This window comes from Vanacampus margaritifer, chromosome 7, assembly GCF_051991255.1.
Source record: "Vanacampus margaritifer isolate UIUO_Vmar chromosome 7, RoL_Vmar_1.0, whole genome shotgun sequence".
NCBI lineage: Eukaryota > Metazoa > Chordata > Actinopteri > Syngnathiformes > Syngnathidae > Vanacampus > Vanacampus margaritifer.
The window spans coordinates 23,213,053-23,226,189 of NC_135438.1; the positions used below are offsets into that span (position 1 = coordinate 23,213,053).

Below are 13,137 nucleotides of genomic sequence, written 5' to 3' on the forward strand. Positions count from 1 at the left end.
GTGGCACGGCAGCTTGGGAAAAGTAATAATACAACATTTCATCTGCTCAGCTAATTTCAGTTATATGAAAGGAAGAATCGTTCAATATTTAGTCCTTAAATTATAGAGGAGACCGTATCTGATTGTCTGTCTCTGTGATGTACATAAACCTCTACAAAATGGAGGGATGGATAGAAAATATCATGCAGGAAAAGCAGTGATGGTCAAGTAGGGCAAGCTTGAACCATTTTTGTTCTCTTAGGAGGGGCTCAAGATAGCTACACTTTGACAAACCCTGCTCCATGTAACTTGTAACTTTAAAGTTTAAGGAAATGCTAAGTAGCTTACCTCTTGTGTGAATGAAAATCGCAGACTGAGCTATTCAGCCTTGCTAATAAATTGGTCATTTGCCTGTGAAACATCTTGATCTTCTGCAAAAGCATATCATTCCTTAAGGTAGTTAGCAGTGCAATTCTCAGAACTAATGTGTCCATAATGAAGGTCACACATCTGAGCTATTGGTGTGTGTGTTTTGTAGGAGGAGAGCGTAGTTCAAGGGAAAGAGAGCGAGGCAGTACGTTGACTGTGCCTGAACAGCAGCGTGCCCTTCAGCATCGTTCTCGCTCTGTATCTCCTCACCGAGAGGATTCGTGCAGGGCGAGGTCACGGCCTGCACACGTGCCCATGCAAAGGTCAGTATAACCTGCCACTGCAAATCGGTCAAGTCACATTCACTGTCTGTGTTGACAATATATGAGCATTGTTTTATGTCTTGTAGATCAGCAGACGTTAATACTAGACCCGAGAAGGTCAGAAAGTCACAAATAACAGCCAACAAAGAATAATAATGAAGTAGTTGGTTCACGTAGCCCGGAATACCGACGAACACTTAACCAAACACTTAACCACCGGTCGACAAGCGGGAGGGCTATTTAATGTAACCCATACTTAAAGCACACCGCATTATTGGGCACATGCTTGCTAAACAAGCGGGTTGCAGGAGCAACACAACAGTGAGTTCGGTTGTACTTTACTCAACCAATGTACTCAGGTTATTTTTAGATCAGTCTTCATCCACAAATCCATCAAAGTCCTCATATTTTGTATTTGAATTGAACAGCTGAGCAATTTCTCCATCAAACATGCCAGGTTCCCCCTCGTCATTATCGTAGCCAGTCTCGTTGCCGCGCGGCTGTTTAGCAATGATGCCGGCTTTCGCGAAAGCTCAAACAACAGTGCCAGCAGACACGTTCGCCCAGGCGTCCACAATCCATTCACATACGGTGGCGTACACGCACGACGCTGCCTCACAGTCCCAGTTTGGTGAAAGTGTGTTCGCCGTCTTTCATCCAGCGCACAAACGCTGCTCGGAACTTCAATTTAAACGCCCAGTTTACCCCAATGTCCAGCGGTTGGAGACTTGGAGTTCCTTCGTTAATCCTCCCGGAATGACAAACTCCGAGTTCGTTTTCTTGTGTCCTCCACCAATGTGGAATTCTCTCGCGCCTCCATGTACAACCGTGTAACTGATAGTTTGCAGTTTAAATTGTGCCTCGTAAGCATGTGTCATTGCTGATGCCATTTTCCGGATTCCTTGGCCAAACCAATGTTGTTTTACACAGTGCAAATACCGACAGTATTATGTTATCTGTTCCTGCTCGGTCTCTCGGCCAAGTACGGGTCGTCTCCGCGTATAGCGCCCGCCGCACATGCCAAAAAGGTGGGGTCCAAACGAGACAAACTAGATTGCAGGAGACAGGAGATCACACTGCAGTCTGGTGTTTTATTGTATCTCTCTTTGTATTCACTTTTTCGTTTAATCTCCACATTCGACTGCATACAGCCTCAACTCTCTTCCGCCTTCTTCCTCCATGAATGCGCGCTCCGAATTCACACATCATAGGCAGCCATTCACAGTGGCTCGAGGAAGCAGCCAACCAGGAACGAGCGTGAAACCCGCCCACCAATCAGAAACGTGCGTTGGCACAGCAAAATTTGCCCTGATGCTTGGCTGGAAGAATAACAGCTCCGGAACTCGGCACACCCAAAAGGCACACTTTTTTTTTTGCTGGCTCAAAGTAGTGGCGGGTCGGATTTAGGAGTGGTGGCACGCCGCTGCTGAATTAATACAACGGAAACGTTGGTGGGGGTGCATTGAACATATTATTGTAAAGAACATTTTTGGATTGACTTGTTTTGTAGCATGCTCATATTTTTTTGTTTGAACATTTGAATGTATTTTGTTATGCAAATCAACATATATTAAGTTATTTTAACTTTACTGTAAGTGGATTTAATTTGGAATAATATTGTATCCTGCCTGGTTCAATTCACATTTACAGTATAAATAAATATTTAGTTTTCGTCTGTTTATCAGCCCGTGACCTAAAAAAAAACGTGTGCTTTTGAGTTTTGACCCGCTGAGCTATTGAACTTGACACTCTTATATTGTAACAAAGATAAATTATATTTATATTTTGATCTCAGCATAATGTACACCATTTCTCAAGCAGTGGTAGAATTTTAATCAGTTTATTGTCAAATTTGAAACTGTGTCACTTTATTGACCACACCATTGAATTGTCTGACAACCACTAATTATTTGTGACTGATGTTATTTGGACATTTCAATTACTGGACAGACAGGCCTCCTGTTGGATTATTTAATATGTTTCATCATGACATCATGATATCTCCATTGCTTTTATGGAACATTCCATACAGACCTAATTTGAACATTTGAATGAAAAAAAAACATCTTAATTTACCACAGATAGACCACATGAATAAATGAACTTCCATTTTACTCTAACCTTTTGTGCTTGTGTTTTGTATTAGTAATTCATTATTTTTGATACTAGGAGCCTGGATGAGATCCACCAGAATCGTAACCATTCCCAGTCCCCTTCCCATTACCACGACTCCCATTTAGAGCACCAACGCTCCGGTGACTCAGACTACGAGTACTCTGAAGACAGGTAACCTTTAGGGGTTCAAATTTTGGGGATGACACTGTGCTAGTCATTTATTTAATAAGATATTGATCAAATAAAAAATGACAAAGCTGCACATGGTTTGATATTATTAGATAAAAAGAACAGGTCTTAATATAGATATGAATTATTGTTGGTGTGAAACTATAGTGATTGCCACATGCTGCAGCAGTCTACTGTATATTGTTTAATGAAATTTCACTGATAGTTGAAAATGATTTATTTCATGGTTTTTCTCATTCATAAAATCACATGCCTGTCTGAGTGGCCATCCTCTTCTGTTGTGTTTTTTTCGGGTGATTTTTCATTTGTTCACCCATCGTCATGGCAATGACAGTGAGGCCCTGGAGATGCACAGGTCAATCCGAGGCGGGAGTGCAGAGTGCCTACACACTAACAGGTAAAAAAAGAAAAAGAGAGCTAACAATCATCCGGTTTTATTTAAAGCATATGCTATTCTCTGAACAATCAACATTGTCATCCTCAATATATCCTAACAACTACCACTGTACTGTATGTGTGTATTACCTCAAAAGTGTTGTGTCTACAGGTGAATTAACACAAAATCCTAATATTGCTTAAATGCACACATGTATCCACGCGCAACTATTACAGCTAACAAGTAAACACAACACAAAATCACTCTGTGAAAAGATTGCTGCACAAGTTGTCCTCAAAGAAGGCACATTTATTTTGGATTCATTTTTGTATTTGATGTTGTCACTGACAGCAGTTATATGCTTGTTCAACTTTTTTGTCTTTATGTGCATGGCCTCCGCTCATACAACCAGGGGTGCATGTAGACATAGCAACACACTCCCTCCCAAAATGCCCCTGTTAGTAAATGGTATCCATAAAGACATGTACAGGTAAGCAAGAAGGCTAGTTGTTTTTCCCCCTTTTTCTTCCTTGTACAGTTTTTTTCACACTCATTTGTGCAGTTGGTGAGCCATTTTGTTGCTGCAGCTTTGTTTCTCAACACATGAAATGCCCATATGTCTCTCTGTCAGATTGTGTTGGTGCCATCTTGTTGCTTTTGCCGACAAGAATGGTAATGTGAACGTTCCATATGTATCTGTTCAACATTTGACCCAGTGTTGTTAAGCAATGAATATAGATGTAGATTTCATGTTAGTTAGCCATGTGTGAAAGACGACTTGTAGGTCAGGTGAAGGATTTCCATGATCCTGAAGTATTGGTGTTAGGTGGTGCTGTTATGAACTAAGGATCATGTTCAAACTCACTTAAGAGCCAGCATGAGTCAATTTTCATTTTTATTTCCGGAGTATCCTGCTAAAGTTCACAATTTTAGCAAGTAGATATTAGGTCAGTTTAAGAGTAGATATGTTACGGAATGTGCAATCTTATTCACACTAGCACTGTGACTATCAAATAATTTTAGAATCAGTTATTCTATTGATTATTCCATCAATTAATCGGATAAAACTTATTAAGCATTAAAGTCTATTACAAAACCCTATTTTTTCTCCGATGACTGTTTATTCACCAATTATTGTTGTTTATTTGGTATTGTTTAGTTATTAAAAATCAAAGTGTAAACAACAATTAAGCAACGAGAGGGATTGATGTACTCGCCAACCTTTTTGTAACCTTTTCTAAGTAAAAGATGTTTTTAAAAGTCTTATTTGGGTTGATCACAAAAGATAATTAGTCTGCTTTCATGAGGAACTATTACGTCCTATAGGACGTTTGTATGCAAACCCCAATTCCAGTGGGAACTATCTGTAAAATATAAATACAAACAGAATACAATAATTATATTCAATTGAATTTAGTGCATGATGAAAATGTTGAAAGTTCAAACTGATGAACATTATTGTTTTTATGAAAATATTCTTTCATTTTTAATTTGATGCCTGCAAGATGTTCGAATAGAGCTGGGACAGGGGCAACTAAAGACTGGGAAATTTGAGGAATGCTAAAAAAGAAAACTTCTAGGGGCTGAAATGTTTGCCCATTCCTCCTTACAAAACAGCTCCAGCTGAGCTAGATTAGATGGAGAGCATTTGTGAAAACGGGTTCCCTTCCAGAATTGACCTGTGTTTGGCGCCATCCATCCTCCCTTCTACTCGCACTATCTTCCCTGTCCCTGCAGAAGAAAAGCACCCCCAGAGCATGATGCTCCAACCACCATGTTTGACAGTGATGTGTTGAGACTGATGAGCAGTGTTGTTCTTATACCAAACATAGCGTTTGTCATGTAGGCCGGAAAGTTCCAATTTGGTCTCATCTGATCAGAGCACCTTCTTCCACTCATCAGCAGTGTCTCCTACATGACTCCTGGCAAACTGCAGAAGTGACTTCTTGTGGCTCACTTTTACTAATGGCTTTCTTCTTGCCACCCTTCTGGCTAGATTTGTGCAGTACTCGGCTGATGGTTGTTCCATGGACAGATTCCCCTACCTCGGCTGTGGATCTTTGCAATTCATTTAGAGTGATCAAAGGCCTCTTGGTTACTTCTCTGATGAGTGCCCTCCTTCATCGGTCAGAAAGTTTGGAGGGATAACCTTGTCTTGTAGATTTGTGGTTGTTTGGTACTCCATCTACTAATTTATGCTTGAATTGAAAGGTACTCTGTGAGATGTTCAAAGCTTTTGAAATATTTTTGTATCCTTCTCCTGTTTTAAATCTGTCCACAACTTTGTCCCCGATCAGCCTGGTGTGTTCTTTAGTCTTTATAATGCTGACTAAAGATTAAGATTGTGGTTCACAAATGCTCTCCATCTAACTTGGCTGAGCTGGAGCTGTTTTACAAGGAGGAATGGGCAAACATTTCATTCTTCCGATGTGCAAAACATACCATAAAAGACTTGAAGCTGTAAATGCAGCAAAAGGGGGTTTGATAAAGTATTAATTCATGGGATGGGGAGATTTTGTACACCATACTTTTAATTTTTTTTAGTTGTAAAACAAGTTTAGAATAAGATATCCATATATTTTGTTTCACTTTATGTTGAACTTTCATATAAAATGTCAATGACATATATTTATGTTTGTGGTCATACCGTGCCAAAATGTTGAAAGTCTCAAGGGGTATGAATATTGCAAGGCGCTGTAGGAGTGTCGACCCAATGCCAGAGATATGCGTGTAGTCAGTCAGGAAAGAGAATGTCTGGGCTAATCTTACATCATGATTTTCTCACGCTTATGTTTGCCATCCATTCATTTTGGAATCATTCTTGCTTTACTGACCTGTAACAATGAACAGAAAAGCAAATAGGAAATCACGTTTTGGTGTGACCATTTCAATGCGAGTAGTGTTCAAAGCTTTGTCGCTCCACACTAGTGTTCCCTTCACACATTTTGTTTCTGTTCACATCATTTAGTTTTTTCTTGCCTTTCTTTGCACCTTTTCTTGCCTTTCATGGGCGTGGATGGTGTTCAGCTCCACTCTCCCTGCATGCCTAAAAAGCAAGCTGCCCCAAAGGCAAGAGGGGGGCAACAACGTGCATCGTAGTATCTTTGCACACCGTGTGCTCAGGTTCACTGATGAGGTCACAGTTAGGTAAGAAAATGCCCCTTCTTGACGGTTCCTCTCCTGACTCCCCCTAACGTGTGCTTCCTTCCTTCCTTTTGCGGGTGACAACACACAGAGGCTTAAGCTTGTACTCAAAATTGCAAATGAAAAGCATTAAACGAGCACTAAAATCTTAAGCCCTTGTCATCCTCCATGTGAGGAGGCCCTTGGCCTGAACCCATTATGTTCAAGTCATGCGATGGTACTGAGCCAACCATCTGTTGAAAATAACTGTTGTCCTAGTGTAGCGTGACACGACAACAAAAAGCAGCAGCAGGCAGACTGTATGCATCAGATAGTAAGATGAAAGCTGGCTTCTCTCCTCTTCCCTCTCTCACATGCACACCAGCAGACACTTTTCCACTTAGACCTGGTTTCCATGGCAGTTCACCAACCTTTCATCTGAGTGGTCTCACAGTGTATGGACGAATGAATGGCTATGATAAATTGAGATACAGCCTTTGAATCATGACATGTTACTGCACTGTCTGATGGCCTTTTGTATTCTGTCTTTGTCTCCTGCTTGTTTCTCTGCTTCTGTATGATTTGATTATTCCATTCTGTGTGATTTATTTTCTATTTTTCCCCTCTGATTTTCCATCGTTATTTGCAATCACTTCCACCCTGTCTCCTTTCCTCCTTCATGTCTCCATATTGATTTCTACCTGACTTCTCTCTGCCGCCATGCCGTGGTGGTGCAGTGACCTGCAGCCATCGTTGGATAGAGTGAGGAGTGCCAGCACCACGTGTTTGAGACCAGACACCAACTTTTACTCTTCTGACAGAGACAGGTATTAAGAATAAATAGTTTTCATGTGCTCACGCCAACCTAACATCATTTGCACATTCCAAAATCCATACATAGTTTATTTGTCGTTGGAATCAGAATAAGTTACCCTTCAATATGGAATCTGTAAAATATTTTTTAATTTCAAAGATACAATGCAGCTGTTGAATCAGTAGCAACTAGTGTGAAGAGAAGTCAAATGACATCCACGCAGACCTCCATTACAGCAAACTCCCCCAGGAAGAAGAACTGGTATCAAAAGAGGAGTACAGGAAATACAGTCATAAATCTCCACTTCCCATTAAATAAAAAATATAATAAAATAACTCATTCACTCCCAGCCATTTTCACTGAAGCAACCTCCTTTGCTCCCGGCTGTTTTACTGGATTTTGACTGATTTTGCAAGGTCCACAGAATATTGTGTTTTACTGCTATAAAAACATGGAACCTCCCAAAAGAAAGATTAGAGTCTCTTCTTTCATCAGGAAAAAAAAAGTATATTTGTATATGTTTCCGTTTTGCAGCAATTTGCATTAGACTATAGCTAAGTTTCATCATTATTCACAAATCTGTTAAAAACACTCAGGGAAAAGAGCTTGATGCAACATGGCCCTGGCTGATCGCTTATACTCTGCTGCCACCTGCTGACCGTTTTTTGTAATAACTACTATTGCTTTAAGCAACCTCTTCATGTCAGAAGCTGCATCAAAGCCATCTGTTTGCTCTAGCATTAAAAAAAAAACGTTTTTGGGAGTGAAGGACAAATGATTAAATCACGTATTTATACGTTTTTGGGTCTGAATTAGTTAAAGTACTGTTCTTAATTTTTTTTTATATATATAATTAACTGCTTCTGTTTTGACTTTACCCTCTGTACAAATTACCACAGGGGGGCTCAAGTGATTTGCAGTTCCACCAACCTTAACAATGCAAATCATTTAGATTTTTAAATTCTTTCTATTGTGGACGCTCACCTATATTCTCTGCATTTGCCCATAGCATTATTGTATATAGTCCAGTCACAAATGTTTTAGACCACCACAAGTACTGTACCACCTAAAAAAATATGCTCTCATCATAGGGACCACCATTAAAACACAGTAGTGTAGCGTATGCAGCATTTGAACATTGCCACTGTGCTAAAATATAGAGGGTAAATGCACTTAAATATTGATTAATGAAGGCATTGGGCCCTATTTTCCTAGACAGGTGCCCATGCACTCAGAGAAAAAAACTAAACATTCACAACTTCATTTTTATACTGTAGTACCCCTATCCAGACTGTTTTCCATGTCTCCCTAAGCCAACATAGGTGTTTCAAACGATCAGATAATCAGCAAGCTCTGCATGAAGCCTGAGAACGATCCTCAGCTGTGTTGGCTGAGGGGGACATGGAAAACAGGCTGGATAGGGGTACTCAAGGACCGGGGTTGAGAACCACAGCTGTAGTCTTTCTTAGCGAATGAGGGAAGCTGCTTCAATAGGCCGGGAGTCGGCAGCATTCCATCCCAAGACGGTACACACCAGCCCCCTTACACCCAATTCTACCTGGGCAAAGATAGTAAAATACCAACAGACAAAAAAAAACTTCACTAATGTGCATACTGTAGTTTGACTTGTGCTGGTACGACAATAAAGCTCATTAAGTTAAAGACAAATTGTGCCCAGACATTTAAAAAGAAAAGGAAATGTATTATACTTGAAAGTTAAAGACAACTGATCAGTACATAACACATTTATTGGATTGGATTTTTAAAAAAAAATCATTTTTACATCAATAACATGATCGAATAAGTATAAATAAATAAATAATAAGGACCATAACCCGTTTTCTGCAGAGCTTGCTGATGAATCAGGTGTATTTGAGAAAAGAAACCTGTAAAATATGCAGGCCCTTGAGGACCGGAGTTTGACATCTATTCACTAGAGGGAGCCCATGTACAACACTTTGGAAATCTCTGGCATGTACAAAACATACAAACCAGATAATAACCTTCTGAGTGAGTTTCCATTTGAGTCACAAATTGTTTAAATTTTGCTTTATTGGTCAGATAACTACGGGTCAGTATTGTCATTTTAATGAACCTATGTAGGTTTGTTGCCTTTAGACTGAGCTACATTAGCTGTCCCCGTGTCATGCAATAGGTTCTAAGTCTTGACTGTTCCCTCAGGCTAAGCGGTTTCCCATTCCATTGCATCTGCTTTCTTCACCTCCCGCTACTCCACATATCTCCAGGTGCTCCAATTCATTGCCCCGCAAGATCCCCCCAAATCCCCGGATCTTAGTAGAACACGTGGCCCCTGAAGAAGACAGGTATCAGGCCTGACCTTCCTGCTGTCCCCGTCCCAACATATGCTGCTGCTCTGCTTGCCTGCTTATATCTTTCTGACCCAACCTGCTGACACTAGTCCTGCAGACTATAGTTATTTCTTTATAAGATATCACTGTTATAGTGACCTGCACTTTTTTAACCTTTCTTGTAAACCTTTGTGGGCTGAGGCTGTTGTAATCTTCTATTCGTTTTTCACCCATGCTTACTACTGTGTACTCGATCTGAATCTATTGACTTTAAAGTATCTTCTTATATAATGTGTGTGGAATTTGCAATGATTGCCCATATTTCTTTGCGACTGAACAAAATCCTCAGTCTGACATATCCATACAAGCAAGTATTCATTATTTAGTTTTATCATTGTCATTGCCATATCATGTTTGTTTCTCCTCTTCTCTTTCTGGGTTGTTACTGTTTGCCAAAACAGGGAGGGTAGCAATACATCAAGTGCAGATTGTCTAAAAGGCAGCAAAAAAACCCTGGAGGGTGACAGGTGAGAGCATTCATTCACCCTCACGGCATTTTCCATATTTGTCTTGCCTCATCGTTTATTTTGATTCACTTGATTCATTTATCAATAATCTATATTGTTGTGATATTTGTAGCATTTGACTCTTGTCAAAAGGCATAGGCTAAAAGCTCTTCTAGCTTCCAACAAACCACCATCAATATCTCGTGGTTATGAATACATACAGTAGCCTACATACTGTAGTTTGAGTCAAATTGGCATACTTTACACCTAAAAGTACAACATCAGCAACATTTATTTCAGATGTGTTTTTCCAAATTTCTCTTTCTAATTTTCATTATTTTGCAAACGGCAGTCGCATCCAGCCCACCTCTATCCTCAGGGGCAGTAGGGGCAAAGGGTGGCCACTGAGACCCTTTGGCCAGACAGCTTTGGCTGAGTCCTCTCCAAACCCTGCGCAGACAGACAGGTGCATGCTATTGTCAGCAGCAGGCCTCTCCTACTATGTGGTCCTATTGTTGCTCACTTTGTATGTACAAGAACCACATGAAATCGCCACACCTCTGAATTTTTAGCATTCCGTCAAACCTTTGAGAGAGCTGGGTGGGTGCAATGTTTTCAGACCCTTCCAGAATGTCCCACAGCTTTTGAAAACCTTCATAAATATTTCTTGCATAATGTATAAACTGTCCATGTAATTCCTCTTAATGTAAATTCTTTATAGTGGTGTGTAGCAATGTGGGCATATTGTGTATACTGTACATGCACAGTTGCACACTCTCATTGTCTCTCTCAAACCTTTCCCCTGCCTCTTTGCTGATTTATGTCCTGCTCTGTCCCAATTTTACTGGATTATCACTTTTTATTTTGCCTGTCTGATCTTGTTTCTTCCCCTGAAAAAATAAACATTTACCGTATATGCTTTTCCCCATTCCTTAATCACTTTCTGTCTTTATGTCTCTGTCTGCCAGAACACACCCTCACGGTAGCCCTTCTTCCCCAGTGGAGACCCCCTCATCAGGTCGCAGGGGCCGGCAGCTTCCACAGCTCCCGGCAAAGAGCAGCAGCATAGAACAAGGTATCGTGTGGATGCAAGTACACTACTCTGTTTGCCAGTCGAGTCAAAGTTTAATGGTAATGATAATGGGCGATGTGGTGCCATCTGCCTTCCAGGTGGATTTTTTTTTTTTTTGCCTAGGACATTGTGAGCTGACTTTGTGTGCTTTTCAATGCCATTTTGCCACTTTGTGTGCTTTTCAATGCCATTTAAGGCCTTAGCTTTCATAAAATGCATTAAATTACTTTTAAAACTTGTTAAAGTACTGTCCAACGGATTTCCCTCAAAAATAAATGCTAGATGTATACAAAAGAAATTCCACTCAATCAATGCCTCTAGCCTTCTGTTAACGTGTGGTGGTAATTTTGTCCTCGACCTCCACTCCCCCCAGCCTGTTTGTTGTCCTTTTATTTATTTTTGGCCTGTTAGGGATGTTTCTGGGTGGAGAGGCTTGGGCCCACCTACGTCTCCACTCCCCTCGTATGTTTGATTCCTGTGTCTTGTCTGCATATCCAAATTCGGCATACGTACAAAGAGCAGGGACTTCATTTCACGGTCTAGTCATAGAAAGATAAGTAGATCTGTCAACAGAGGTGGGCAATTTACAAAATGTTGCCAGTCTGTCATTCCTTATTTGTCAGAAAAACGGGCGTCCATCAATGACGGAGTGACAGGCAGTCTGTCATTACTGATGGAATGCCCACCTAAAAGGTAATTGCACTTAAAAAGGTACTTTAATTATTTGCTCTATCATTATCACTATAGCAGTGGCATTTAAAAAAACAACAACAACAATGCTATCGTTTATCATGATCGTTTCTAGGAAAATGTATTGTCTGGAAACACCATCTTTTGGCCAGCGTCGGCTGGGATAGCCTCCAGCTTGCCTGTGACTAGTGCTGGGAAAATGAAGCTTCATGAACCACTTGTGATATATATATATTTTTTATCTCCTCCAGATGCTAGCGCAATGGAAATTGAATTAACCTATGCAGTGGAATTAAACCATCTTACACAGTGGAAATTTAATCAAGCATTGAAACAAGCCAGAGAGTTTGTGTCAAAATTTGTATAGGACAAAGCTATGGCATATTGTGTGGGTGTGAGCACAATACTATCCATCGTTTTTCATTCTCATTCACATTTCATTCTCATTCAAAGTATTTCATGGACTACTGTATTTATCATCACTTAGTCCGTAAGCAGCCCTTGCTATTTTACATGGCTGAATAAAATTATGATTATTTGTTTTACCTTAGCCCTAGCAGTTGAAGAGCGAGCCCGACAGCTGCATGTGAAAGTACATTCCTACCGGCCTTCATCTTCCCACGACCCCGAGTCGGACCTCAAGAATAAACGGGAGGTAAGCTTGCTTTTTGCTCATCTTCATTAGAAAATCCAAATAAAGTTGAATCTCTAAAGCAGATGATTTATTTATCTACATATTCAGACGTAATTCACCTCAGCATGTGAGACTCCTCTCAATATGCATCTTATTGTTTATTTTTTATCATTAACAAGTATTAACTTTTAAATATGACAGTTAAGAAAATGCTATTTTATGATGGGCCAGAGGTCAACCCAACCTGTGTTTGACTCAAGAGATTCCCCTTTAAATGATAAATCTCTGCTTCCTGTTCTTAGATGTTTGCAGAACAGCGACGTAGCAGCGACAACATGTCTGCAAGATCGTCAGACAGTGATATGAGCGATATGTCAGCTCTCTCTCGTGCCAGCAGTGCCTCTCGCCTCAGTAGCACCAGCTACATGTCTATCCAGTCAGAACGCCCAGGGGGACGTCTTAGGTCAGTCCCTTTGTTTGATCATACTATGATTACATTTTAAAATTCCATTTGGTTATGTTCAACTACATTATCATGTTTGGAAGGTAGTAGTAACAATAGTTTTTGAAGTATTATGTGTTTGGATATATTGTTTGTAATATGCATGCTAATGGCTGTGTATGTTTTCTCTTTTGCA

The 13,137-nt window shown here is 40.3% G+C and overlaps 1 protein-coding gene across 31 annotated transcripts in view; it reads left to right on the forward strand.

Annotated features, from left to right (window-relative positions):
- Positions 1–13,137, forward strand: part of rims1b (regulating synaptic membrane exocytosis 1b) — an 89,631-nt gene that overhangs the window by 63,427 nt on the left and 13,067 nt on the right. For 15 of the 31 annotated variants that reach the window (XM_077571586.1, XM_077571573.1, XM_077571562.1 and 12 more), the window contains 11 exons: positions 518–671; positions 2,841–2,957; positions 3,310–3,372; positions 3,764–3,841; positions 6,379–6,498; positions 7,212–7,301; positions 10,059–10,124; positions 10,456–10,569; positions 11,072–11,178; positions 12,417–12,520; positions 12,802–12,962. In XM_077571586.1, the coding sequence (XP_077427712.1) occupies positions 518–671; positions 2,841–2,957; positions 3,310–3,372; positions 3,764–3,841; positions 6,379–6,498; positions 7,212–7,301; positions 10,059–10,124; positions 10,456–10,569; positions 11,072–11,178; positions 12,417–12,520; positions 12,802–12,962 (1,174 nt within the window). The remainder of the gene's footprint in view (positions 1–517; positions 672–2,840; positions 2,958–3,309; positions 3,373–3,763; positions 3,842–6,378; positions 6,499–7,211; positions 7,302–10,058; positions 10,125–10,455; positions 10,570–11,071; positions 11,179–12,416; positions 12,521–12,801; positions 12,963–13,137) is intronic. The other 16 variants (XM_077571575.1, XM_077571590.1, XM_077571579.1 and 13 more) reach the window with 7 other exon arrangements.